The 26401-nt window shown below is 34.3% G+C and overlaps 3 protein-coding genes and 1 long non-coding RNA gene across 5 annotated transcripts in view; 2 read left to right on the top strand and 2 right to left on the bottom strand.

Annotated features, from left to right (window-relative positions):
• Positions 1-295: 295 nt before the first annotated feature.
• On the bottom strand, positions 296-1902 carry LOC135845985 (retinol dehydrogenase 13-like). Its single transcript, XM_065364899.1, has 7 exons — positions 1683-1902; positions 1449-1617; positions 1268-1376; positions 1058-1203; positions 810-978; positions 536-743; positions 296-454 (listed from the first exon to the last, which is right to left on the bottom strand). Exons 1-7 carry the CDS (start codon positions 1748-1750, stop codon positions 352-354), a joined length of 972 nt encoding a protein of 323 aa, XP_065220971.1. The 5' UTR covers positions 1751-1902; the 3' UTR covers positions 296-351.
• Positions 1903-2033: 131 nt separating this feature from the next.
• Positions 2034-12862, top strand: spn-E (spindle E). Its single transcript, XM_065364884.1, has 23 exons — positions 2034-2171; positions 2426-2713; positions 2783-2974; positions 3044-3265; positions 3365-3568; positions 3634-3795; positions 3950-4307; positions 4380-4549; positions 4620-4784; positions 4855-5071; positions 5144-5271; positions 5345-5554; positions 5638-5864; positions 5941-6093; positions 6170-6323; positions 10364-10591; positions 10668-10901; positions 10987-11136; positions 11220-11366; positions 11440-11582; positions 11654-12040; positions 12120-12365; positions 12455-12862. Exons 2-23 carry the CDS (start codon positions 2540-2542, stop codon positions 12636-12638), a joined length of 4455 nt encoding a protein of 1484 aa, XP_065220956.1. The 5' UTR covers positions 2034-2171; positions 2426-2539; the 3' UTR covers positions 12639-12862.
• On the bottom strand, positions 12849-23220 carry LOC135845980 (cytochrome P450 4C1-like). 2 transcript variants are annotated; one of them, XM_065364892.1, is made up of 12 exons: positions 22824-23220; positions 19049-19155; positions 18760-18850; positions 14782-14967; positions 14637-14706; positions 14436-14562; positions 14272-14353; positions 14091-14197; positions 13942-14010; positions 13674-13845; positions 13406-13585; positions 12849-13320 (listed from the first exon to the last, which is right to left on the bottom strand). In XM_065364892.1, the coding sequence occupies exons 1-12, from the start codon at positions 22972-22974 to the stop codon at positions 13163-13165; spliced, it is 1500 nt and encodes a 499-aa protein (XP_065220964.1). In that variant the 5' UTR covers positions 22975-23220; the 3' UTR covers positions 12849-13162. The 2 variants fall into 2 exon arrangements, with proteins under 2 accessions (XP_065220964.1, XP_065220962.1); XM_065364890.1 differs by lacking the exon at positions 22824-23220 and adding an exon at positions 22182-22508.
• LOC135845991 (uncharacterized) overlaps positions 18550-26401 on the top strand; it is a 47317-nt gene continuing 39465 nt past the window's right edge. The window contains exons 1-4 of the long non-coding RNA XR_010558867.1: positions 18550-18736; positions 19313-19485; positions 20029-20107; positions 21878-21939. This is a non-coding gene — a long non-coding RNA (uncharacterized LOC135845991). The remainder of the gene's footprint in view (positions 18737-19312; positions 19486-20028; positions 20108-21877; positions 21940-26401) is intronic.

Here is a 26401-nt window from a genome sequence, read left to right as displayed (position 1 = left end):
TGACAAAAGAAGTGTTTCGTTTCTTCACTCGTGTTACCAGTTGGAATTTTTCATTCAAATTTAAAGGAAATCGATTTGAAGGTCTTAAACGCTCAATCCTCGGTGCATAGCAGAAACAAAATTAAAAATAATCACTTAGTCTGCAATGAGTTTGAGAAAATGTAGATTGTAGAGCGTCACTATTCACCACCGATAACGTGCTTATCCTGATTGGGTACTACATTTAACCATGAAAAAAATGGAGATCAAGGTGAAAATACTATCGACAGATTTACGAATTTATCGTACAACTCTATAACACTAGTTCACAAGTTTATTACAAATTCTACAAAATCATCACTGAACACCACATCATAACATTTTAGTCCACTTCATACTCACATCCCACAACCATTTGGCAGTACTTTCATCTACTCCATTCGGTAAAACTAATTCTTTCTTCTCAAAGTTATGGCTGTGAAACAAAAAGATAAATCATTTATAATTAAACGAAAATAGCTTCGAAAAATCAATAAAAATATTTTAAAAAACGAACCAAAAAAGATATCCTGATTCTGTAGCCAGTTCCGGAGCAATAGCAGCATAAAGCACAGGTTGAGATCCTTGTTTAAGGTTTTTCGTTATAGCCCATAAAATCGGTTTGAGAGCTATACCCGAAATCCAACTATTGTAAAAGCTAGTATGCCTCATCAAATCTGTATTAACTACTCCTGGATAAACTGCATTAGCGGTGACTCCAGTACCTGAATAAAAACAGTATCAATAAACGATCGTTTAGGCAAATCAAAATCTATTGTGCGAATCATCACCTTCTAAACGTTTAGCGAGTTCCTTGGTGAATAGAACGTTAGCTAATTTGCTTTGATTGTAAGCTTGGTCGATGTTGTACGTTTTAGTGAAATTCAAATCTTCCTTATCTATATTTCCTTTCTTGTACGTTATACTAGTCAGGTTTATTATTCGACTCGGAGCTGATTCCTGAAATATTTATCGTTTGATGAAATTTGTTTCACAAAAAGTTATCAACACTGGAATTAGTTCATAGAAGAAGACGTACTTTCAACTTGGGTAACAACAAATTAGTAAGGAGGAAGTGTCCAATATGATTCACTCCGAAATGCATTTCTATACCGTCAACGGTTGTTTTACGAGGAAGACCGTAGACACCAGCATTGTTAATGAGTACATCTAATTTTTGGTAATCTAATAACAAAACAAGCATTTTAAAATGATGCAATTTTACAGCCAATTAACGAACATTACGTACTTTGATTAAACTCATCGACGAATTTCTTAATTGATTTTTGAGAAGATAGATCACATTTAATACACCTGATATTTTGATTTTTGCTCGAGAATATCAGCTTAGCTCTCAACTGAAAAATTAAATCAATGAAAGCGTTTCAAGTTCAAGTAGGAATTGACAAGAGGTCGATTATTCCGATTACTTTTTCACATTTATGTAAATCTCGGCAAGCGAGAACTAAATTTGCTTTTCTGAACGCTAGTTCTTTGGCTGTTCCTTTTCCTATACCGGTATTGGCACCGGTTATGATTATCACTTTGTTTTTGCCGGCGTTTGTTCGATAAGTGTACTTCTTACCGCCTAAATAATCCCTGAAATGAACAATGGGAAAATTAACATATTTTCGCTATAGTACAATTTGTAATGAAGAAATTACTTGATTAAAAATCCGATTCCAAGACATGTGCCAATGGCACTTCCAATCAACATCCGACGAGGTATCATCACGAATTACTCGGGAAGAAACTTGATTCGATGAATTTATGCGCAGTGAATTCTTTATTATTATTTATTATTAGCCGAAGTATGGCTGGAAATCTTTGAGCTGAATTTTACTAATTCTTTGGGAAAATTTTCTAAAAATCGCTCAAAAAAGTGAAAAAAAAATGAGCAAAATTTCGAAATTTGTTATCATTTTTTTATTTTCACCTTTTCTTATCAGTATCACGTGACGTAATAGACGTAATAGCCAATAGGCGCCGACATTATGCAACCTATGTGGCTGCGTCTATTTTTATTGTTGGCTCTTGGCATGTAAAAATAATAATTAATTAATTAATTTAGAACTGTCTAGTCAGTTAAATTCACTTTAAATATAATTAAGTTTGTCCATTGAGAGTATACTGAAGAATCGTGCACGCATTTTGTAAGTATAATAGTTCTATATAGTTCGTTGAGTGAGCTGTTTGAGATCTATTCATGGAGCCACACAATCTACAAAAACTGAATCTTTGGAATAATCTGTTGTTGCTCGCTGTAAATTCTCGTCGAAGTAGATTGTTTATTGGTCTAAAGTACAACTAAAACGGATTCTGTATCTCGTATATTATAAGATCAATTTCATACAAATACCTTTGCTGTACCTTTAAGATTGTATAATCAAAAACTTACTTGTTGCAGTTGTGCGCGAAAGCCACGTTATCGGTATCACTAGTCAGATATGCTTCCATCGTTGAGGATTTGTAAACGATCGTAATTACATCAATTGAAATAATTCTACGAGCTTGATCCACCATGTCAATCAACTTATTCGAAGCTTTTTCAAAACCCAAAACTATAATCGGGGGACGAGCCAGCGGTATAAAGCAAGCCGCAGCTCAACCCGTTGTCGAGGTTCCACCACCTCCTCGTTACAGTGGTCGTGATTATGTTAAGCACTACATCAAAAAAGAAGAAGCCTCTTATCAGGTATCAATATCCTCATTTATTGCAGTCGTCTGTCTGCTTTCCTATATTAATAAGTATTCGTTTCATTAGCAAAGCGTCAGCAAACATCCTGAAGATGAAGATCGTGCCGGTGACGGAGGAATGTCTGAATTATGCACAGAGACTTGCGGCGTTTCGGAATACACCACTGAGGATCAAAAGAGGTTAAATGTGTACGATGATTTCGATTTCTCTGTCAGAAATAAAAATCCGTATCTTCCGATTCACGCACAAAAGGAAGAGGTTTGTGATTCGTTGATTGGGAAAGCTTGCGCGTATGAGAAATCTCGATTTAAAATATTTCGTTTGCAGATTCTTGCCAAAATAAACGCGTACAGAGTGATCATTGTGAAGGGAGCCACCGGCTGTGGTAAAACAACTCAAGTTCCTCAATTTATTTTAAACGAATGTAAGGAGAGAAATCAGCATTGTAATATTATCGTTACGCAACCACGACGTATTGCTGCTATATCAGTGGCTAAACGAGTCTGCGAGGAACATGGCTGGAAAATGGGTTCGGTGGTTGGATATCAGGTAAACTGGCTGACCAACAATAACTCTACGTTCGTACTTACTTTGCCATATTATGTATCGTTGCGATGACTTATAATTTTTTTTTTTTTTTTTGAACAGATTGGCCAGCATCGAGAAGTTAGCGATAATACGCTGCTTACATTCTGCACTACTGGAGTTCTTTTGCAGAAAATAGTCAAAGAAAAATCTCTCAGCGCTTACACGCATATAATACTCGATGAAGTTCACGAGAGAGACTCTGAAATGGATTTTTTGCTCATTCTTGTCCGAAAATACGCGAATACCATCTCGAGGAACGTAAAAGTGGGTATTTCACCGTCATTCGACTGTTCATCGTACGTTTATTTTGACACTGGTATTGCTTTCAGGTTATATTGATGTCCGCCACAATAAATACGGATACCTTCTCCGAGTATTTCTACGTCAAGTATGGTAATGAGAAATTCTTTGCGCCCGTTGTTTCGACGTCTGAAAAACCCTCTCACAATGTGAGAATATTCTATTTGGACGATTTGCTGGAGATACCGGAGGTTAGTTATTGTAGTTCTCATATTTAGTAAATTACGAATTTATTACTGCGAGCTTGTTATCTGAGCTTTTTGGCTCACTGTGGTGAAATCGAGTTTCGTTCGAGTCTAATTGAATTAAGAGAGCTTGTTCACCTTACGATGTATCATTTTACAGGCCAACAGCATGTTACCGGACGGTCCAGATATTACCAAAAAAGGATACATAACAGCTGTAAAAATAATCAAAGCGATCGATGCGCTGGAAAAAAATATTGCCGAAAAAACGAGAACGAAAGTTAGCCCCGGTGCAGTTCTCGTATTTCTCCCCGGATTATTTGAAATTGAAGAAATGAAAAAGGCGCTCGAAGAATATCATTCGGAAACTTACACTTGGTGGACCGTACCTCTTCATTCAACCATTACTACCGAAGAGCAAGATAAAGTGTTCCATAATCCACCGGAAAATCATAGAAAAATAGTATTATCTACGAATATCGCCGAAAGCAGTATCACAGTTCCTGATATTGGATATGGTGAGTTTTTAAACAAAGTTATCCGGCATTACAAACGATATTCGTAATAATGGTCGAATTTCTCATTTTTAGTCATCGATTTCGGTTTAACGAAAGTCGTCGTTACCGATCAAGATACCAATCTGGCTAGTTTACAGTTGAGTTATGCATCTAAAAACAGCATGGTTCAGAGAGCTGGTCGTGCTGGACGTGTTTGCGAAGGACGTGTTTATAGATTGCTGAAGAAAGAGACTTACGAAACGGTCAGTGATATTATCATAGAATATTTCAATATGTACGATTAATTCTACGATGTGTTTGATGGTTTTTTAGGAACTGGAAGAAGAATCCACTCCGGAAATGTTACGATGTCCTTTGGATCAGTTGGTTTTGAAAGCTAAATTACTGGATTCCGGACCTCCCCCTGCTATATTCGCTTTAGCTATGAATCAGCCCGATTTAAGAAACATCGAACAAACGGTGCTATCTTTGAAAGAAGTACGTGATTTTTGCCCCCTTCCTGACAGTTTGTTGAGTTTTCATTAAATTTATCCTTGTTTTATTTTAGCTCGGTGCTTTGACTATCACCTGTCTCGGAGCCAAACTCGAATCAGATGAATTATTCCAAGCGATGCAGACTGAAAAAACTTCTAAAATAGACGACTTGGACGGCGATATGACCAAGTTGGGCTATGTCGTTGCCAGGTTACCGATGGACGTACGTTTAGGAAAATTGATCTTTTTCGGCGATCTTTTCAACGTACTGGATGAATGTATCATAATGGGTAAATAAATTGAAAGTAATTTCACCAAAATTACGATTAAGATGATGAATTTTAACCCTTGATATTTCGCAGCATGCGCCATGTCGGTGAAAAATATGTTCAGTTCGCCTTTTCAAGAGTATTTAAAAGCGTACAATTCGAAATTATCTTGGGCCAATTCCTCCTGTAGCGATTGTATCGCTTATTTACATGCGTATACGGTTCGTAGTTGCAGTACAGCGATTTTGAAAAAGGGAAAACCCGTTTGATTGTTTATTGATTTTATTCTCGTAGGTGTGGAGGAAGAAAAAATCCGAAAATGCGTTTCGAGCCAGAAACGCCGAATCTGAATGGTGTCGCACGCGTTATCTGCAATTGAAAATATTAAAAGAGATAGCTCATTTGCATCTGGATGTTAAAATGAGATTGAAAGGTTGCGGAATATTCGAAGAGAGTAGAAATAGACCCAAATTGGGCAGCCTACAAAAGAGTTTATTCATAAAGGTGAGTAGGAGTACGCTTCATTTCCCTGTAACCGAAAAGGATTGCCTGAATTTGTATTAATTACAACAATATTATGATTTCAGTTGGCTCTCGCGGCTGCCTTTTACCCGAATTACTTTTTACGCGGCGCTCATTCCGGAAAAGTTGATGAAAAACAAGCTGTGGCTACTTTGAGCGGACACGATCCCTATAGCACGGTTTATTTACAAGGAATGCCCAATAACCAACACGGAATCTTGTACAAGAAAACCATCGAAAAACAATTCGAAGACGTTTCGAGTCGTGTCAGCGTTCATTTTGATCACGGATCGTAAGTTGACGACTTTCTATTCGTCTATTTCAAGTGAAAACATAACACAAATAATATATTTTTTCTCATATGCCAGGAAAGTCTTGATCAATTTCGGTCATTACGCGGCAGAAAGCGTTCCTGGCAGCGATAGGCAAAGGATGTTAATCCCTGGTAAAATCGATCTAGCTGTGTATCGTGCGGTTAAAATGAGACAACTCAAACCAGAAATCAGGATACCTGTATTCAGGTACGAATTTGAAATGTAAATCAATTGTTGCATAATCCATAGATGCGTTAACGTGTACAATGTTTCTATTCTACAGTCCTGGCGAAGCGGATAAAAGAATTCAAAATTATTTACAACGGTACGAGCAAATTAAACCGGGACGATCTCAAAGAATGAAATTATTGCAGTGGCCTTGGGATAAAACCTTGGATACTCACGGTTTACCTTTAGTCGAATTACGTATTACTAATGTGCGTATTTTACTCGATGTTATTAGACCGGCATATGACAATAGGAGTAATTGCACCCCCCCCGGCCGGTCCTCCGGGACACCTTTTTTCTTAAAGGGGGCATCTTAAGGAACATTTTAAAGCAAACTTGCCAAAAAAAAGTTGGCCTTACTTACAAAATGGCGGCTATTTTGATTGATAGGTCAGCCGAAATCGCAGATTTTGCGTTTCAACATAAGACTTGCACGAAATTTTTCAAACTTTACAAAGGTAGATCGAAAGATCATGCAAAAATTTATCACCTGTCAAAATTTCAAGTTCTGAAGTGCGTTTTTCAATTTTTGGTGACTTTTTGAAAATCCAAATTAGGCCAAAAATGAGGGAAAAAATCAAAATTTTACCAAATCGACCAAGAAAACTGAAATTTGGGATATACCCTATTTTCGACATGCCAAATCGATTGGAAACGGTTTCAACCCGTTTTGAGCAGTTCTGGAGCCTCCAGCAGATTTTTGAAACTCGAAATTCCCACAAAATTCCATCAAATTGGAGTTGTAAAGCTAAAATTTATTCTAAAAACTAATTTCAATACGCTACGAAGTACTGGTGAATTTCAAGTCGTTTTGGAGCCTCCAGCGACTTTTTTGAAAATTCCTGAAGCCTCCAGCAGATTTTTGAAACTTTAAATTTTTACAAAATTTCATCAAAGAGATGGAAAGCTGAAATTTACTCTACACTCCAATTTTAACACCCTCTGAAAACGACTTCTGGTGAATTTCAAGTCATTTTAGAGCCTCCAACAACTTTTTTGAAAATTACTAGAGCCTCCAGTAGATTTTTGAAACTTGAAATTTCCCCAAAATTTTATCAAACCAAGATGGAGACTGGAGAGTCGAAATTCATTCTGCAAACTAATTTCAATACGCTACGAAGTTGACTGCTGGTGAATTTCAAATCGTTTTGGAGCCTCCAGCAACTTTTTGAAAGGTTGTACGACGTTTTTTTGAAAATTGAAATTTCCTAAAAGCAGCTGGAAGCTTCAAAACCATTTAAAACCACCATGTAGTCTGCCAAGTAAATTTCAGCTTGCCAACATCATTTGATAAATTAATGTTGGGGAAATTTCAAGTTTCAAAAATCTACTGGAGGCTCCAGTAATTTTCAAAAAAAGTCGCTGGAGGCCCTAAAATTACTTGAACCCACCTGTGGTCGACTTGGTAGCGTATTGAAACTAGTTTGCAGAATGAATTTCGTCTTTTCAACTCCATTTGATGAAATTTTGTGAAAATTTAAAGTTTCAAAAATCTGCTGGAGGCTTTAGGAATTTTCAAAAAGTCGCTGGAGGCTCCAAAACGACTTGAAATTCACCTGCAGTACTTCGTAGCGTATTGAAATTTGGTAAATTTGGGATATACCCTATTTTCGACATGCCAAATCGATTGGAAACGGTTTCAACCCGTTTTGAGCAGTTCTGGAGCCTCCAGCAGATTTTTGAAATTCGAAATTCCCACAAAATTCCATCAAATTGGAGTTGTAAAGTTAAAATTTATTCTAAAAACCAATTTTAATACGCTACGAAGTACTGCAGGTAAATTTCAAGTCGTTTTGGATCCTCCAGCGACTTTTTGAAAATTCCTAAAGCCTCCAGCAGATTTTTGAAACTTTAAATTTTTACAAAATTTCATCAAATGGAGTTGAAAAGACGAAATTCATAGGTGGGTTCAAGTAATTTTAGGGCCTCCAGCGACTTTTTTTGAAAATTACTGGAGCCTCCAGCAGATTTTTGAAACTTGAAATTTTCACAAAATTTCATCAAATGGGGATGGAAGGCTGAAATTTACTATACACTCCAATTTATCACCCTCTGAAGACGACTTCGGGTGGGTTCCAGTCATTTTAGGGCCTCCAGCGACTTTTTTGAATATTACTGGAGCCTCCAGTAGATTTTTGAAACTTGAAATTTCCCCAACATTAATTTATCAAATAGAGTTGGCAAGCTGAAATTTACTTTACAGACTACATGGTGGTTTTAAATGGTTCTGAAGCTTCCAGCTACTTTTAGGAAATTTCAATTTTCCAAAAAAACGTCATACAACCTTTCAAAAAGTTGCTGGAGGCTCCAAAACGACTTGAAATTCACCAGCACTCAACTTCGTAGCATATTGAAATTAGTTTGCAGAATGAATTTCGACTCTCCATCTTAGTTTGATGGAATTTTGTGAAAATTTCAAGTTTCAAAAATCTACTGGAGGTTCCAGTAATTTTCAAAAAAGTCGATGGAGGCTCTAAAATGACTTGAAATCGACCAGAAGTCGTTTTCAAAGGGTGTTAAAATTGGAGTGTAGAGTAAATTTCAGCTTTCCATCTCCATTTGATGTTTCAAAAATCTGCTGGAGGTTTCAGGAATTTTCAAAAAGTCGCTGGAGAATCCAAAACGACTTGAAATTCACCTGCAGTAGGTACTTCGTAGCGTATTAAAATTGGTTTTTAGAATAAATTTTAACTTTACAACTCCAATTTGATGGAATTTTGTGGGAATTTCGAATTTCAAAAATCTGCTGGAGGCTCCAGAACTGCTCAAAACGGGTTGAAACCGTTTCCAATCGATTTGGCATGTCGAAAATAGGGTATATCCCAAATTTACCAAATTTCAATACGCTACGAAGTACTGCAGGTGAATTTCAAGTCGTTTTGGAGCCTCCAGCGACTTTTTGAAAATTCCTAAAGCCTCCAGCAGATTTTTGAAACTTTAAATTTTCACAAAATTTCATCAAATGGAGTTGAAAAGACGAAATTCATTCTGCAAACTAGTTTCAATACGCTACCAAGTCGACCACAGGTGGGTTCAAGTAATTTTAGGGCCTCCAGCGACTTTTTTTGAAAATTACTGGAGCCTCCAGTAGATTTTTGAAACTTGAAATTTCCCCAACATTAATTTATCAAATGATGTTGGCAAGCTGAAATTTACTTGGCAGACTACATGGTGGTTTTAAATGGTTTTGAAGCTTCCAGCTGCTTTTAGGAAATTTCAATTTTCAAAAAAACGTCGTACAACCTTTCAAAAAGTTGCTGGAGGCTCCAAAACGATTTGAAATTCACCAGCAGTCAACTTCGTAGCGTATTGAAATTAGTTTGCAGAATGAATTTCGACTCTCCAGTCTCCATCTTGGTTTGATAAAATTTTGGGGAAATTTCAAGTTTCAAAAATCTACTGGAGGCTCTAGTAATTTTCAAAAAAGTTGTTGGAGGCTCTAAAATGACTTGAAATTCACCAGAAGTCGTTTTCAGAGGGTGTTAAAATTGGAGTGTAGAGTAAATTTCAGCTTTCCATCTCTTTGATGAAATTTTGTAAAAATTTAAAGTTTCAAAAATCTGCTGGAGGCTTCAGGAATTTTCAAAAAAGTCGCTGGAGGCTCCAAAACGACTTGAAATTCACCAGTACTTCGTAGCGTATTGAAATTAGTTTTTAGAATAAATTTTAGCTTTACAACTCCAATTTGATGGAATTTTGTGGGAATTTCGAGTTTCAAAAATCTGCTGGAGGCTCCAGAACTGCTCAAAACGGGTTGAAACCGTTTCCAATCGATTTGGCATGTCGAAAATAGGGTATATCCCAAATTTCAGTTTTCTTGGTCGATTTGGTAAAATTTTGATTTTTTCCCTCATTTTTGGCCTAATTTGGATTTTCAAAAAGTCACCAAAAATTGAAAAACGCACTTCAGAACTTGAAATTTTGACAGGTGATAAATTTTTGCATGATCTTTCGATCTACCTTTGTAAAGTTTGAAAAATTTCGTGCAAGTCTTATGTTGAAACGCAAAATCTGCGATTTCGGCTGACCTATCAATCAAAATAGCCGCCATTTTGTAAGTAAGGCCAACTTTTTTTTGGCAAGTTTGCTTTAAAATGTTCCTTAAGATGCCCCCTTTAAGAAAAAAGGTGTCCCGGAGGACCGGCCGGGGGGGGGGTGCAATTACTCCTATTGTCATATGCCGGACTATATCTATCTTTTTGTTCGAACTGATGGAAAATTCGAGTATATCGTCGAATTACTTTTCTAGGTCGAATCTCCGACTCGTTTCTGGGCTCGTAGTCCTTCGCCCATGATATCTCAACAATACAGCGAAATATGCGAATTTTTAAACGGACCCGCTGGTGTTATTCCAATCGCGCAAGAAGAGAATATCAAAGTCGGCGGTGTTTACGCGTATGAACTATCTATCGATGGAAGATCGGAGTATGTTAGATGTCGAATCGAATCTTACAAACATAAAAACAATACTTACGGCGTAAGTTGATTTTAAATCATTGAAAGGCGATTTGATTCAGTTTTAATGACAATAACGACGGCGAATTTTTGCGCAGATTTCCTTCATAGATATCGGAGATGGAAGAAGTGAAATAAGAAGAAACGATATTCTAGCCATTAATCACGTGAAACAGAATCACTACGATAAAATACCCGATTTAGCTACCGAATTTTCTTTGGTCAAAGTTCAACCACTGAGTAAATACGAAGGTAAATGGGCGCAGAAAGCGATTCAAATGTTGGAAAAGTTCAAGAAAATGACCGATCATAAAAAGATTCTAGCTGGCCAGGTAAATGCTGTAGAAAAATTGACGAATATTTTTATCATCCTATTCTAGAACTAATACCCCGCATTAATTACTATTTTATGCGTAGGTGTATTCGATGGTCAACGGCGTAGCTAAAGTGAAACTGTATCATATCTACATGAATCAAAGAAATGCTTTAAAGACTACTCCTACCATCAATCAACAACTGATTAATAATAATTTAGCTGAAAAAAGCGAAGAGCCTTTCTTATCCAAAGTACGTACATTATTCGACGCTACATTACTCGATTTACCACATCACTGCGCAAATCAACTCATTTTTACGATTTCCGATTCTAGCAAGACCACGAAGAAAGAAAAAATCTGAGTAAGTTCGATGAAGCATCGTTTATCGCTACCAAGAATCAAACAGAAAAAGAAAAACTTATCGAGAAACTGAATTTATTGGATATCGATGAACCATCACGTGCAGAATGCAGACACGAAGTACGCTAATATTGTTCTAAATTCGTTCGATGGTAACTCTACAGAAGGTATTTTTACTCGTGTCAATTTGCAGGTTGTCTTGAAAGGTCCGTTTAGTCCTTTGGAGATGAAAATTTTCAGTGCTACTCAATGTTCGATGCCTAAATTAGCGATTATCGAACGTAACTCGGTGAATTCCGTTTTACTCGATACTAATCCAGCCGACGAACACGAAAGGTACGTAATTACTAACATTAATTAATGTACGTATTGTAACGTATCGAACGCTAATTTATGATCTATTCCAGAATGGTTCTCGCGTCGTTCGTCAGTATAAATCCGTCTCGTAATAAATTATCGTTAAGAGATACCACTGTGATGCCCAGTCTACCAGGTTTACCGGCTCTAATCTGTTTACTCTTCTCGCCGATGATTGAAATGAGATGCGATGTAGATTTCACTCGATTTACCGGCGCTCTCTGCGGTTTAGGATACGAGAAAGACACGAAACGCGCTCTGAACGGCGATAGAGATATGGAGATCACATTCGACGTTGAAGTATCTCTAGACACATTGGTTAAAATTAACCGCGTAAGATTTTGGCTCAATAGATTTCTCGCTGCGGGTGCTCAAAGCGAAATGTCACCCAAAGATCAGGCCGAAGGTTACGAGAAACTAAACACTTACATCAACGAGTACGTATTGAAATAATTAGTCTGTTCTCGAATCACTTCGATGTTTTTGATCGAATGGTTCTAATCCGAATATCATCAGATTGATTTGGCAGAAATGGACGCCCGAGGAAATGTTTTTCACCACCAATGCTTACAAATGGGGTCAGATTTCTACGGACAGATTATTAAATCCTTGCAACGAAGAACTTACAGAAGTTAACGAACCTGCCGACGATGTTACCTCCGTTTATCGTCTCATTTGGGGAATCGATTTAGATGGCGATAAATCCATTCGTACAGAGATGATCAAGAAAAACATAACCTTGCTGAACGAATTCAGTATCGGGTAAGTGAACGTTGATAACGATTGTGTTCGTTGAAATCTTCCGAAGTATGGACAATAATTTCTCATTTTTCGTTCTTTTTTTTTTACAGAAAACAGTTCGTTAAAGAAGTCGAGTGTAAACTCTGCCAAATCAATTTACCAAATCGTATGAATGCGAGAATACATGTAAAATCATCGTTGCATAGGGCTCGTGCTGCGAAATACCTCGATAATTCGAACGAGTCGAATTACGATAGTCGTAGTGAAGTAACGGATGGATACGATGATTACTAAATTTTCTCTTTTTATGATTGTAGTACCTACGTGATTTATCATATTGATTTTTGTACTTTCTTTTCATATGTGATACCTTATGTTCACCGATAATTTTTTGTCATTTTTGTAATATTAAGAGTAGTTTTGTTATCTTGTTATATCGGCTTAATCGTAATCGTTTTTTTTTATAATCATTCTATTTTCGAAGTAACTAAGTAAATAAACGAATTTGTTTTGATAAACATTATTTTTAAAATTTATTCTAATTACGAACGAATCATTGACCAGTAGAAATTTAAATGATTGCAATATTTACATTCAATTTGTGACATCAGCTTAAATATTCGTAAATGAAATATCGTCGTTACAAAGTAACTCGAAGCGTTATAATTCTTATATGAAAACATTACTCGAGTCTCAAATATACACATTAGGTACTTACATATTACGGAAAAAGTGTACAACGTACACAATACAAAAAATTAACATCTTAAATATTAAGAATACTTTACACTTGAAATAAGCTCATTTATTTAGTAAATTCACCTCCTTTCAATAGCGATGTGGATACCATTTTCGTTGACGAGAACGACTTCGGAAAATAATTTCAAACTTTCTTCTTTTTCAGTTGTTCTTATTTTATAATTCTTAATGATATTACATAAAATTATTTTGATCATTTGCATGGCTAATTTTTGACCTAAAAAAGTAAAATCATTCGATTAATATTTCGTAGGTAATCTTAACGAAGAAGAATCATTTATAGAACGTTAAATACAACTTACCAATACAGTTGCGAGGACCAGCACTAAAAGGAATGTACGAAAAAGGATTTTTATTCGCTAATTCTCCCGTCAAAAAACGGTCTGGATTGAATGCATTTGGATCTGGAAAGTTTTCAGGATCTCTGTGTAACGAGTATACGTTGACTAAAACGCTAGTGCCGGGTGGAATTACTTGATTTGCTAAAAATATCGAAGAAATTAATCAGTTGATATATTGCGAGAGTACAGTATGGATTTATTCGTTGGAAAAATCGAGAGATCCACTTACGTAATTCTAATGGTGTTGTTACGTGTCTAGCGATTAAAGGAACTGGTGGGTAAAGTCTTAGAACTTCTTTGACGCAACATTCTAAATATTCTAAACTTATCATATCTGATGTTTTTAGCGGACATTTTCCGAAATCTGGTATTTTTTCGTCCAATTCTTGCAAAATCTTTTCCTACGAAAATATTATACAAAATTGAATGCAACTGGTATAGGAGGTAGGTAGATGGGTAATTATATTTTTAAAATAATGTCTTCTTAAATCACTTACTTGAATTTCGGGATGGAATCCCAATGCATATAAACACCATGAAACTGTGGTAGAGGTGGTGTCGTGACCCTAAAATTCAATTCATGTTTCAAATTCGGTAGGTAACGAGTAATACTTTATTCTTTACGAATAATGTTTATTTTACTTACAGCAAATATGAAGGTGTTTACTTCTTCCATAAGTTCGCTGTCGGTTAAACGTGATTCATTTTCTGATATTTCAATAAGTAAATCCAAGAATACTTTACCCTTCTTTCCTGAAATCATATAGAAAATATTACAATCAGCGAAAGGTCTATTTAGTCACATCGATAAAAAAATGAATGCTTACTTTGCAGAATGTTCGAGTTAATGTCCAACGTTGATTTATTTTTTTGAAGATCGTGATATTCTTCTTTTTTCTTTTGTATAATCTGTCATTATTACAAAAATTTATTTAATATTATATCGTTAAAAAAAAAAAAATTAATAGAAGAAATTCGATGAATTATTTACCTTCCTGGAAAATTCATTAAGAATATCGAGACATTTTTGTTGCCTGACTGCATACGATGTGCAATTGAATAAAATATTAGGTTTCAGCCAAGGTGTGATGAATCTTCTTTGCATGATTGACATCAGCCTACGAATAATTAGGTAAAATTAGCAAAATTTGCGAATCGAAATTATAAAATCTAAACGAAATAATCAACTTACTCTTCAATCGCGTGAACGTATTCCAAATTTGAACTGGTTTGAGAATCTAATTGATATCCTAACGTCAATTCTGCGAAAATACGCGATTATTAATAATTTGATATAGGTAATAAGGACGCGATTTTTCTGAGATTTTTAAACTTACTGCAAATAATGTCCATTGCAGCTAGTTTCATGTATGGTACAATATCAAATGAACCATTGCTGACTTCTTTTTGAAGTTGTTCCACTAAAATGTTACTTTCTGTCATTACTGTTTGAAGGTAATTTTCGAGCATATTGTAATGGAAAACAGGTGTCAATAATTTTCTCTGCGAATGCCATTTCTGTCCTGTTGAAATTGAAAATTATGTTTAAAAATATATTTATAACTCGTTGTATGAAATTTACAAGTAGGTAGGTAGATTGAACGAAATAATTAAAATACTTAATAATAATGCAAATGATCGATTATAAAAAAAGAAGATCAATAATAAATAGATGAAATATTATTACCTATTCAGAATTTCTCATTACCTAATACATAACTACGATAAGGATGATTTTTTTTTTTTAAAATATTGAATTCATGAAAAAAATTGCAACATGGATTTTGGATTTTTTTACAATGTTTTCGTTTCGAATGATTTTAAAAGAGCAATGAATAAAATGCTCTGTTAGGATTTGTAAGATTGGATCGTCTCAATATATTAATCTTCTCAAAACAGCATCCCTTCATTCCTGAGTGATTTCATCTCATTCCAATCCCACCCACCAAGAATGGAAGTCCTACTTGTGATAATTTCATGAAAGCTTTGATGGAGCTGGAGATGTTACTACTACTAGTTACTGTCATAACTCGATTTTTATTAATTCTGCAATTTTGTTGGAATGAATTTTTTGTGTGAATTTCATCTAGTGGAACAATTATTCTACGATTTTGTCAAAATATAAAACACAAAATTGTATGGTAAGTTTTGGATGAGAAAGATCCTTCTATTTTCATAATTTTGACAACAGATTATTCTTGGCAATTTATTTCTCATTAATACCCTACGATAACGATGATTTTTTTTTTGAAAATCGAATTCATAAAAAAAATTGTGACATGGATTTTTTTCGCAATGTTTTACTGATTTGATTGCATTAGTTTCGAATGGTTTTTAAAAGAGCAATGAATTGAATTAAAATATGGAAATTGATTGCTATTCTGAAATGCTCTGTTATATATGATTTGTAAGAATGGATCGTCTTAATAATATATTAAACTTCTCAAAACAGCATTCCTTCATTCCATCCTGAGTATTTTCAGCAAAAACCACCTTAGGAGTTATGATTCTTCATCTAATTAACGTTGTTTTTCAGAAATTATCCAAATTACTTGTCCATCTGGAAAACCACTTTGTGAGCTATTAATCTCCATCTAGTTAACGTTGTTTCTCAAAAATTGCCCATGTCAGAACATTTATTTGAAAAACCACCTTAGGAGTTATGATTCTCCATCTAATTAACGTTGTTTTTCAGAAATTATCAGGGCTTCAAACCCGTACCCGTACCCGTACCCGAATACCCGAATACCCGAACGAAAAACCAACAACTTCTGTACCCGAACCCGTACCCGTACCCGAAAAATGAAATGAGGAATACCCGAACCTGTACCCATACCCGATAGAGACTATTTTGAACCCAAATACCCGATAGATCGGGTACAGACGGTACAGTTCGGGTATTTCACCTAAAATACCCGAACCCGTACCTGTACCCGAACGTTTAAAATTTTCATACCCGTACCCGATACCCGTACCCGATCCTCTGAGAAATAAATCTGTACCCGTACCCGATACCCGTACCCGAAAACGTTCGGGTTTGAAGCCCTGGAAATTATCCAAATTGCGTGTCCATCTGATAAACCACTTTGTGAGCTATTAATCTCCATCTAGTTAACGTTGTTTCTCAAAAATTAAAATTGCCCATGTAAGAACATTTATTTGAAAAACCACCTTAGGAGTTATGATTCTCCATCTAATTAACGTTGTTTTTCAGAAATTATCCAAATTGCTTGTCCATCTGATAAACCACTTTGTGAGCTATTATTCTCCATCTAGTTAACGTTGTTTCTCAAAAATTGCCCATGTAAGGACATTTATTTGAAAAACCACCTTAGGAGAGGAGTTATGATTCTCCATCTAATTAACGTTGTTTTTCAGAAATTATCCAAATTGCTTGTCCATCTGATAAACCACTTTGTGAGCTATTAATCTCCATCTAGTTAACGTTGTTTCTCGAAAATTGCCCATGTCAGAACATTTATTTGAAAAACTTTCACTGATTTCATCTCATTCCCACCCCTCCAAAAATGGAAATACTACTTGTGATAATTAGTTTGAGTCACTGAGCATGTCGTTCAAGTATGCAAACATTGCAAACTGGTTGGAAAACACATTATAAAACAGGGTTGTACAAAAACGTGTTTTTTTTAAAAAAAACAAAAAAAACGTTTTTTTTTGTTTAAAACGTTTTTTTTACTTGTTTAAAACTATGTGTTTAAAACGCGTTTTAAACACGTTTAAAATGTGTTTTAAACACAAATACATTCGTTTTGGGTTCATCAGACATCAATTTTTAAGATGTGACGTCATAAAATAGCTATACAACTCAAGAAATATTGAAAAATTGGAATCAAAACACAAAATTTGTCTCTAAAAATACTGTTTGTTCAATTTCACTTTTTTTCAACAAGAAATTAAAAAAAACGTGTTTTTTTTAGGAAATTGGAGTTGAAAAAAAACACGTTTAAAACAAAAAAAAAACACTGTTTTAAACGGTTTTAAATGGCCTTTTTTGTTTAAAACATCGTTCTGTTTTTTTTCAGTTGTTTTAAACGTGTTTTAAACATGTTTAAAACATTTTTGTTTTAAACATGTACAACCCTGTTATAAAATGAAAAAGAAAATTGTAAATAATAATTTTAATTCATTATTTCAATTAATTTCTTGTTTTGTAGACAATTTTGTATCATTTTCAATTCTTTGTTTTGTCTTTTGAGTTTTTTTTAATTAAAAAAAAAACAATTGCACCCTCGTGCGGCCATCAGCCATCTTTGTTTTGAGGATCCAATTCCAAAGAAGATTATTTTTCCCCCTTCAAAGTTCAATCAAGGTTGTTGAATTAATTAAACAGCAAAATAATTATGCGTTACAATTGGTAAAGTTCAGTACCTAACTACATCTACGTATTTTTGTATCAGAAAGTTTAAAAATTTGAACTTTGATTTATTTAAATGCTGGAAGAATCGACGATTTCAAACGTGAGTATATATTACCTTGAAAATTTCCCATTTTTACGATGTAAGTATTATATTTCGCACAATGAGTTTAAGGTTAACCCCTCCTTTTGAATCTATTGCAGTTTCCTGCATAATAATTCTTTTTAATTCGCATACACTTAACGAGAGTATTTTTCTCTTGAAGGTGGTTTTAAAATAATATAAGTATATACATATTACATTGTTACACAGACCGCGGTAGGTACTTACGTATAACATGGGTAATAATATTATGCAAATGCAAATTATCACGCGAACAACTTCATCGGTTGCAAATTTCAAACCAATACTCTTACTTAGGTACGAATTGCACTCATGAGAAACCAAACCAAATGCTAGATGTAATCAGTTTTCACTCCTTACAAAATAATATACTTTGGTGCAATTGTTATTACAGATGTATGTATTTCGTGTACGGAGTAATGTACCGAAAACCTATTCATGGAAACTAAAGTGCAACATCCCCAGTGCCATCAACCTTCATTTACAAAGTAATGTACGAGTAGAGTGCAATATACCCACAAAAACAGATAATGCATTTAAATATCTCATCTATTCATTATTCCTAACAACGAAATTTATCTATATTTTAGGTATTCCGGTTCCAAATTTCTACTCGGTAACGCCGACATTGTTCGAAGTATGTGATTATTTCAACATGCAAGTAATAGTCGAAAAGCACGCCTGAATCAGTCGGTGCAGGATTATTTTGTCATTTGTCTGCGCGTTATCAATATTTTGGATACCGGAATTGTTCGACGTGATTACTACATTAATGATGAAATAATGAAACAAAGTAAGTATGCGTATGAAATGTACCTGTACTGGTAACTAATCCTGTGCCAAGAAAAGGTTCTGTTAGTTTGTATTCCAAGCTTTTTTCGATATGTACGCTTGAATTGAGCAAAGGCTGAAACACAACGAACAGGAAGATTAGTATTTGCGATGAATATGATGACAAAGTGTTATTTATTCTGCTTTTGAGAGTTTTTGGAAATTCAAATTCGTAAAATATGCATCGTATAGATTAAGGAATTCAACTGAGATTTTTCCGGTGTGTTGGTTTATTTGTTTCTATAATGATCAATAGCAATATAGTTTTACTTACTTGAATAGCATCTGCTTGATAAAGAAAGACAAACGGTCGTGGTCCAACCCATAAAAGAAACATATCCCGGTATTTTTCCGAATATTCGAGCATTAGCCTGAAGAATTCTGTAAAAATAATTTCATTTGTAGACATATCCATTTATCATTACAATGTATATGAATTACCGAATCAACATAATATTATTAGTTCAACTTTTAGTAAGTAGGTATGAGTCTATTTCTATCACAGATTTTATATTCTGGGTTGTATATTTGATTTCAGATTTCCACACAACAACATTCATTCCTCAAACACGGTCCTTTTGACTGAACTTAACTCAAAAAGCTCCCTTTCCGGTCAGCGTGTTCGACGAAGCGAGATTATTTTTAGAAAAAGCAATCGTTAATCGTTCATCTGCAGAGTTTATCAAAAAAATCTACATGGAAAACTCGTAGGTAAGTTCAATGCGAACTGAATGCTTCGTAAGTGATATTGACCTTGCATGGTCGTTGCACTATACCTATATAAAGTGAATATCCTCAAGCAATTGCATCGTTGTTTTTAAATGCACTAGCTTAATAATAATATACAACTGCATTATAAAACAACTACGCGATTATGAAGAGAAGAAACTAACCTAGGAGAACGTTTTTGAGCTAAACATATCTACTCGTACATGCATTTCAACTATCTGCGTCTCTATAACTCAACTCACTGCATGCAGAGCGGATGCGCTTCGTTAGATTGCATAATAATTATGGCTAGATGAGTACATGACAAGTACCTTGAAATAAATTGCACTTGCGTGGAATTGCAGATGCGTCTCGTTATTTATTTTACCCCTCGATCTGCTGCAGTTTGGTATAGGAATGGTTCGTGCATTAATTTATAATAACAGTTCAAGAAAACCTTGTTGACCGTACGACGATAGGCCTACAGATATCGGAAATTGTAAACGGAATAATGAATTTTAACATATTTTTGTTTTTTATTCGCAGAATAATCGAAGAAAGGCTAAAAAATCGAGTTGAATCGAAACACTCATTGCTGTTCGTGTGCCAAGTGACAAGTTCCAACGTAAGTTATTGTACCTACTAGTAATCTACAATCCTTCGTACTACGAATACATAAAACTCGTGAAATTTGCCGCAATAAATCCAATAAATCTTACGAGATACGAATCATTTACTACGTACGCTAATTGATACGAAATAATTAGGAATTATCAGTTGTAAGTGATAACTAGATAATTACTTAGTCGTCACTACTTTCGAGAATTGCATATTGACCTACAAAGTAGCGTACCTAAGTTGAATTTTGTAACTGCAAATCGTACGAATCATTTACCAAGGTACGAATTTGATACAAATGATCGCCGGTAATCTATCTATACGATAGCGAATGCATCGAAAATGACGCTTTAAATATTTCATTTGACGATACACGTGTGAAAATTCATCTAGTAGGTTGCATTGGGTCAATGTGATTGATTAGTCGACCGCAAATCTTGCATTTCTTGGTAAAATTTAATTGATGCAGTAAGCTCATCGTTGCGATATAGGCAGGAAGTAGAAAATTACCAAAGGAGTAACGAGTTTCTAAATTTACACGTGCTCGAATTTCAAGTTGATCAATTACGAGTTCATTTTATCGATGAATGATAAGGAAAGAGATTTTTGAAAAAATGATTAAGCGATGGATTTTTTTTTTCAATCAGTTTTGTGTTATCTAATAGTTAATTTAAGACTTTTGCATCATTTTTAATAACGAATAAAATTGAATTTTTTTTTTATTACATTGTAATGATTGGAAAAAATTATGAAATATTTTAAATTAAAAAAATGCAACATTTTTACGAAAAATTTTGCAAATGTTTCGGGCTTTTTCTCGCCGGAGGTTTATTTTTATCGAGGAAACAATGTCGTTAAACCTGACGTCAACTTAAATAATGAATAAAATTGATTTTCTTTATTACGTTGTATTGAATGGAAAAAATTATAGAACGTTTTGAATTTGAATTAAAAAAAAAAAAAAAAAAAAAAAAGGAACATTTTTACAATAAATTTTGCAAATGTTTTAGACGTTTTCTCGTACTCGTAGATTTGTTTTAATCGAGAAAAAAATGCTACAAGATGTTGGATTAATGAAAGAAATTTCAAAATAAATAAAAATAAAATAACTTCAATAATAAAATATTTTGAATAAAAAAAAAAAAATGAAAAATTTTACAGATGCTTCAGGCCTAGGTTTATTTTTATCGAGGAAAAAATGTCGTTAAACTTGTCGTTATGTGTAGGTTAATGAAGGAAATTCAAAATAAAATAAAATAGGTAAAGAAAGGAGATCGAAACTAATCGTGATTAATTGTTTAGGAAATCATTTCGAATAGTTCTACGCAAAACAAGTTGACCTTGCGATGATGTTTTTTTTTCTTCAAATTTTTTGTACTAATTTGCTTGCGTTATTTTGAAAACGATAATTATTATCAATTAATTTACTTAGTATTTTTTGAACTCTGGTATGTAAGTACACACGAGTAATTTCTAAATACGTGTTATTTAATTTTGAATTTGATAAAGAAAAGAAAGATGTGAAACATTGTTTCAAAAGCTTATAATTAACACGATGAAAAATTTATACTTTTAGAATTTCATTAATGAAATGGCATTATCTTTACAAAAACAAATATAGTAATCGATTTCTTTTCAATTTTTTCACGGAAAAAAGTACCTATCTAATCGTAGGTGTAGCTTTGTTTGAGTTCTAGAAATTCGTAAAGATGTTGGAGATTTTTTTGGTATATATTTTTTTTAAAAATTAATGATCATTTGTACGTTTTTTTTACAGGTTTTCCAGAAAATATTACAAATGGAATAAAAATAAGAAAAAATTAACGAAGAAACCAATTGGTGAGTTCATTGAAATTAAAATAATGGAAACTTGCTAGTATATTAGTAAATTTTAGGTAGGTGTCTGCTACCTAATATCCATTTTCCAAGTAAATATTCCAGAAAATATTTACAATTTGTGACCGGAAATGGATTTTTGAAACTTCCACGATATCGAAACAAAAAATACGAATTGTCTAATTTTTAAATAACAACAAACCCAAAACTTCTAATAAATAGAGTAATTAAAAAAAAAAAATTACCTGTCGGAGGTCCAGTAAGTTGAAGAGCATTACCGAAAAAAGGAATCGATTTCGGATTAGGAATATGTTCGAAACCGCGAACAAATTTTAAACGTTTGTAGGCCATGAAAATGACCAACATCATTATTATTAAAAACAAAAAAAGCGTCAGCGTCATGTTTGATCGAAATAGGTACAACTTCACGTTTCGCAAGTCGCCGGCCGGATAGCTAATCGTACAATGTGCAAGATTTTCGCACGTTTTTTATTTTTATATTCGATTTTTACCATGCGAACAAACCATTACACATGGGAATTGAGAATGCACTGATAGCTTCGATTCTGATTGGTATATTTTCTGTGTTGTTATCTCGCGTTGCATTATCAACCCCGTGTTGGTTGCTTGCTGCCGATGAGTAAGAGCGGGAGATGACAATTTATCATCTTGAATTACGTATACCAAGGTATACCCATAATTATTACTCATTCGCGTTGAAATCATTTTTTCTGTATCGTACAATGTTTGCAACGAGCGTTGCATTTTTTTTTTTTTTTTTTTTAAATAATACTTAAATTTCTGTATTTTTGACGATACTTATATTTTATTTTAAAATAAAAAAAGTCTATGATTTATCGGTACAGTTAGGAGTAAAATGAAAGTACCTGTTTGAGATCCGGTGAGCTGAAGAGCATTTCCGAAAATTGGTATAGCAGCAGGACCCGGTATATTGGCAAATCCGCGCACAAAACGTATTCGTTTGATATACAATAAGAAAATTATTAAAATAAAAATTACGATTATCAAAACAGACATAATAACGGTCAAGTTTCAAATTTTAAACAAATAAAAACAAAGTGTCAAAACGAAAGGATAATTAAATTTAAAACACAGAGCAAGATCACGCAATTAGGTACAGCAGCACTTGAAAATGTTGATTATGATTTTGTGTGTTTTTAATAAGTCGTCTAATGTAAACACTAGTGATGTAGATATAATACGGTGTATTTATACTATATTAATGTTGACTAATATACGATGAGGTGTACAATGGTACATAGAGTTCTACTATAGTAGTTGATGTCGTATACTAATGTTTAACATTACCATTTACCATTACCACCCCTCCATTTCTTGGGAAAGAATCGTTTAATACACGTGCTGATATAGGTCTTCAAATTGTACTCTGTCGACCGGTCCAATAATATGTCCGCATACTGCGTACATTTCGCCAACCAATCGGCCTACATGCGTGCAATTTATTATGCGAACATTTCTAGGGTATTTTGTATTAGCCATGCTTTGTATACTACCTGCTGGTTGCTGGTTCCACGTATACCCGGTATACCTATACTTGTGGTGTGGGTTTTCTATTCTGTCCAACTTCGAGAGATTGATTGATGATTTTGAAGAAAGAGAAATGCGACGAGATTTTGAATTGAAATAATTATCCAAGTTTTGCATGGATTTGTTTGCAGGTTTTCAATCAACTATTTCATAATGTTTGAATCCACCTAGTAAAGTTGTTGGTTTTATGAGAAACCAAAATTTACAATTTTTTTGATTTTTCCCTCGGCCATAAAAAAAGTTGGTGCCCTGCCGGAAGTTGAAAAAAAAAATAAAAACATTCAGAAGAATCTGAAGGATGAAAATTGAAAAATTTCATTATATGGGAAGGAGTATAACTTGGTTAAGCAGATTTTTTTTTTAAATTGAGGTTTACTCGAAATTTCATTTCAGAATTTGAGAAAATGCTCAAAATGGGTATTTTTTATATCCCGATCTCCAAAATAATTTCTCGATGTAGGTAAGTATACGATCCGAAAAGTTTCTCCAAGTACGTACCTACACCTACATACTTAGTATCAACATGAAAATCAGAGAATTCTGAATAACGTATTAAGTATGGTATAGTTCGGCATATGACAGTAGGAGTAATTGCACCCCCCCCCCGCCGATCAACCGGCACAACTTTTTTTTAAAGGGGACATCCTAAGGAACATTTTAAAGCAAACTTGCCAAAAAAAAATTTGGCCTTACTTACAAAATGGCGGCCATTTTGATTGACAGGTCAGCCGAAATCGCAGATTTTGCGTTTCAACGTAGGACTTGCACGAAATTTTTCAAACTTAACAAAGGTAGATCGAAAGATCATGCAAAAATTCATCATCTGTCAAAATTTCAAGTGCTAAAGTGCGTTTTTCGATTTTTGGTGAATTTTTAAAAATCCAGTTTAGGCCAAAAATGAGGGAAAAAATCAAAATTTTACCAAATTGACCAAGAAAGCTGAAATTTGGGATATACCCTATTTTCGACATGCCAAATCGATTGGAAACGGTTTCAACCCGTTTTGAGCAGTTTTGGAGCCTCCAGCAGATTTTTGAAACTCGAAATTCCCACAAAATTCCATCAAATTGGAGTTGTAAAGCTAAAATTTATTCTAAAAACCAATTTCAATACGCTACGAAGTACTGCAGGTGAATTTCAAGTCGTTTTGGATTCTCCAGCGACTTTCTGAAAATTCCTGAAACCTCCAGCAGATTTTTGAAACATCAAATGGAGATGGAAAGCTGAAATTTACTCTACACTCCAATTTTAACACCCTTTGAAAACGACTTCTGGTCGATTTCAAGTCATTTTAGAGCCTCCATCGGCTTTTTTGAAAATTACTGGAGCCTCCAGTAGATTTTTGAAACTTGAAATTTTCATAAAATTCCATCAAACTAAGATGGAGAGTCGAAATTCATTCTGCAAACTAATTTCAATATGCTACCAAGTTGACTGCTGGTGAATTTCAAGTCGTTTTGGAGCCTCCAGCAACTTTTTGAAAGGTTGTATGACGTTTTTTTGGAAAATTGAAATTTCCTAAATATAGCTGGAAGCTTCAGAACCATTTAAAACCACCATGTAGTCTGTGAAGTAAATTTCAGCTTGCCAACTCCATTTAATAAATTAATGTTGGGGAAATTTCAAGTTTCAAAAATCTACTGGAGGCTCCAGTAATTTTCATAAAAGTCGCTGGAGGCCCTAAAATGACTGGAACCCACCTGAAGTCGTCTTCAGAGGGTGATAAATTGGAGTGTATAGTAAATTTCAGCCTTCCATCCCCATTTTCAAGTTTCAAAAATCTGCTGGAGGCTCCAGTAATTTTCAAAAAAGTCGCTGGAGGCCCTAAAATTACTTGAACCCACCTGTAGTCGACTTGGTAGCGTATTGAAACTAGTTTGCAGAATAAATTTCGTCTTCTCAACTCCATTTGATGAAATTTTGTGAAAATTTAAGTTTCAAAAATCTGCTGGAGGCTCCAGGAATTTTCAAAAAGTCGCTGGAGGATCCAAAACGACTTGAAATTCACCTGCAGTACTTCGTAGCGTATTGAAATTAGTTTTTAGAATAAATTTCAGCTTTACAACTCCAATTTGATGGAATTTTGTGAGAATTTCGAGTTTCAAAAATCTGCTGGAGGCTTCAGAACTGCTCAAAACGGGTTGAAACCGTTTCCAATCGATTTGGCATGTCGAAAATAGGGTATATCCCAAATTTCAGCTTTCTTGGTCAATTTGGTAAAATTTTGATTTTTTTCCCTCATTTTTGGCCTAAATTCGATTTTCAAAAATTCACCAAAAATCGGAAAACGCACTTTAGCACTTGAAATTTTGACAGGTGATAAATTTTTGCATGATCTTTCGATCTACCTTTGTAAAGTTTGAAAAAGTTCGTGCAAGTCCCATGTTAAAACGCAAAATCTGCGATTTCGGCTGACCTGTCAATCAAAATGACCGCCATTTTGTAAGTAAGGCCAACTTTTTTTTGGCAAGTTTGCTTTAAAATGTTCCTCAGGATATCCCCTTTAGGAAAAAGTTGTTCTGGAGGATCGGCCGGGGGGGGGGGTGCAATTATTCCTATTGTCATATGCCGGACTAGTAGGTACGTCAAAATTTTTTCCAACCAAAATCAGAAATTTTGGGGAAAAATAAAAAATGACAAGTTGTGACAATTACGAATGTGGGAGTTACATAATTTTCAAATCAAAAAAATTGTTGATCAAATGTCAAGCGATTGATAATGGTGATTTTTATTTGAAAAAAAATTTGTATATATTTTGGAAATTGAAGTTCAAGGTCGTTCCATAAAAAATACCACTTTTTGTAAAAATGAGATTTTATGAACTTTGAAAAATTTTTACAGATTTAGCCTGAGGTATAAAAATTTAAAGAACCTAGAAAGCTCACTCACTTCTTCT

This window comes from Planococcus citri, chromosome 4 (genome assembly GCF_950023065.1).
Source record: "Planococcus citri chromosome 4, ihPlaCitr1.1, whole genome shotgun sequence".
Lineage (NCBI taxonomy): Eukaryota > Metazoa > Arthropoda > Insecta > Hemiptera > Pseudococcidae > Planococcus > Planococcus citri.
This window is presented reverse-complemented; position numbering and strand designations above follow the sequence as displayed.

Excerpts from the sequence above, each read along its gene's own strand:
- LOC135845985 (XM_065364899.1), bottom strand. The coding sequence starts at position 1,750 with ATGATACCTCGTCGGATGTTGATTGGAAGTGCCATTGGCACATGTCTT. Across the intron at positions 1,618-1,682 it reads GGAATCGGATTTTTAATCAA|GGATTATTTAGGCGGTAAGA; the intron begins GTAATTTCTTCA and ends TGTTCATTTCAG. Across the intron at positions 455-535 it reads GAATCAGGATATCTTTTTTG|CCATAACTTTGAGAAGAAAG; the intron begins GTTCGTTTTTTA and ends TTTGTTTCACAG.
- spn-E (XM_065364884.1), top strand. The coding sequence starts at position 2,540 with ATGTCAATCAACTTATTCGAAGCTTTTTCAAAACCCAAAACTATAATC. Across the intron at positions 5,272-5,344 it reads CTTATTTACATGCGTATACG|GTGTGGAGGAAGAAAAAATC; the intron begins GTTCGTAGTTGC and ends TTATTCTCGTAG. Across the intron at positions 11,137-11,219 it reads AAGAGCCTTTCTTATCCAAA|CAAGACCACGAAGAAAGAAA; the intron begins GTACGTACATTA and ends TTCCGATTCTAG.
- LOC135845980 (XM_065364890.1), bottom strand. The coding sequence starts at position 22,338 with ATGACGCTGACGCTTTTTTTGTTTTTAATAATAATGATGTTGGTCATT. Across the intron at positions 14,563-14,636 it reads TACGTTCACGCGATTGAAGA|GCTGATGTCAATCATGCAAA; the intron begins GTAAGTTGATTA and ends AATTATTCGTAG. Across the intron at positions 13,321-13,405 it reads TGGTCCTCGCAACTGTATTG|GTCAAAAATTAGCCATGCAA; the intron begins GTAAGTTGTATT and ends TTACTTTTTTAG.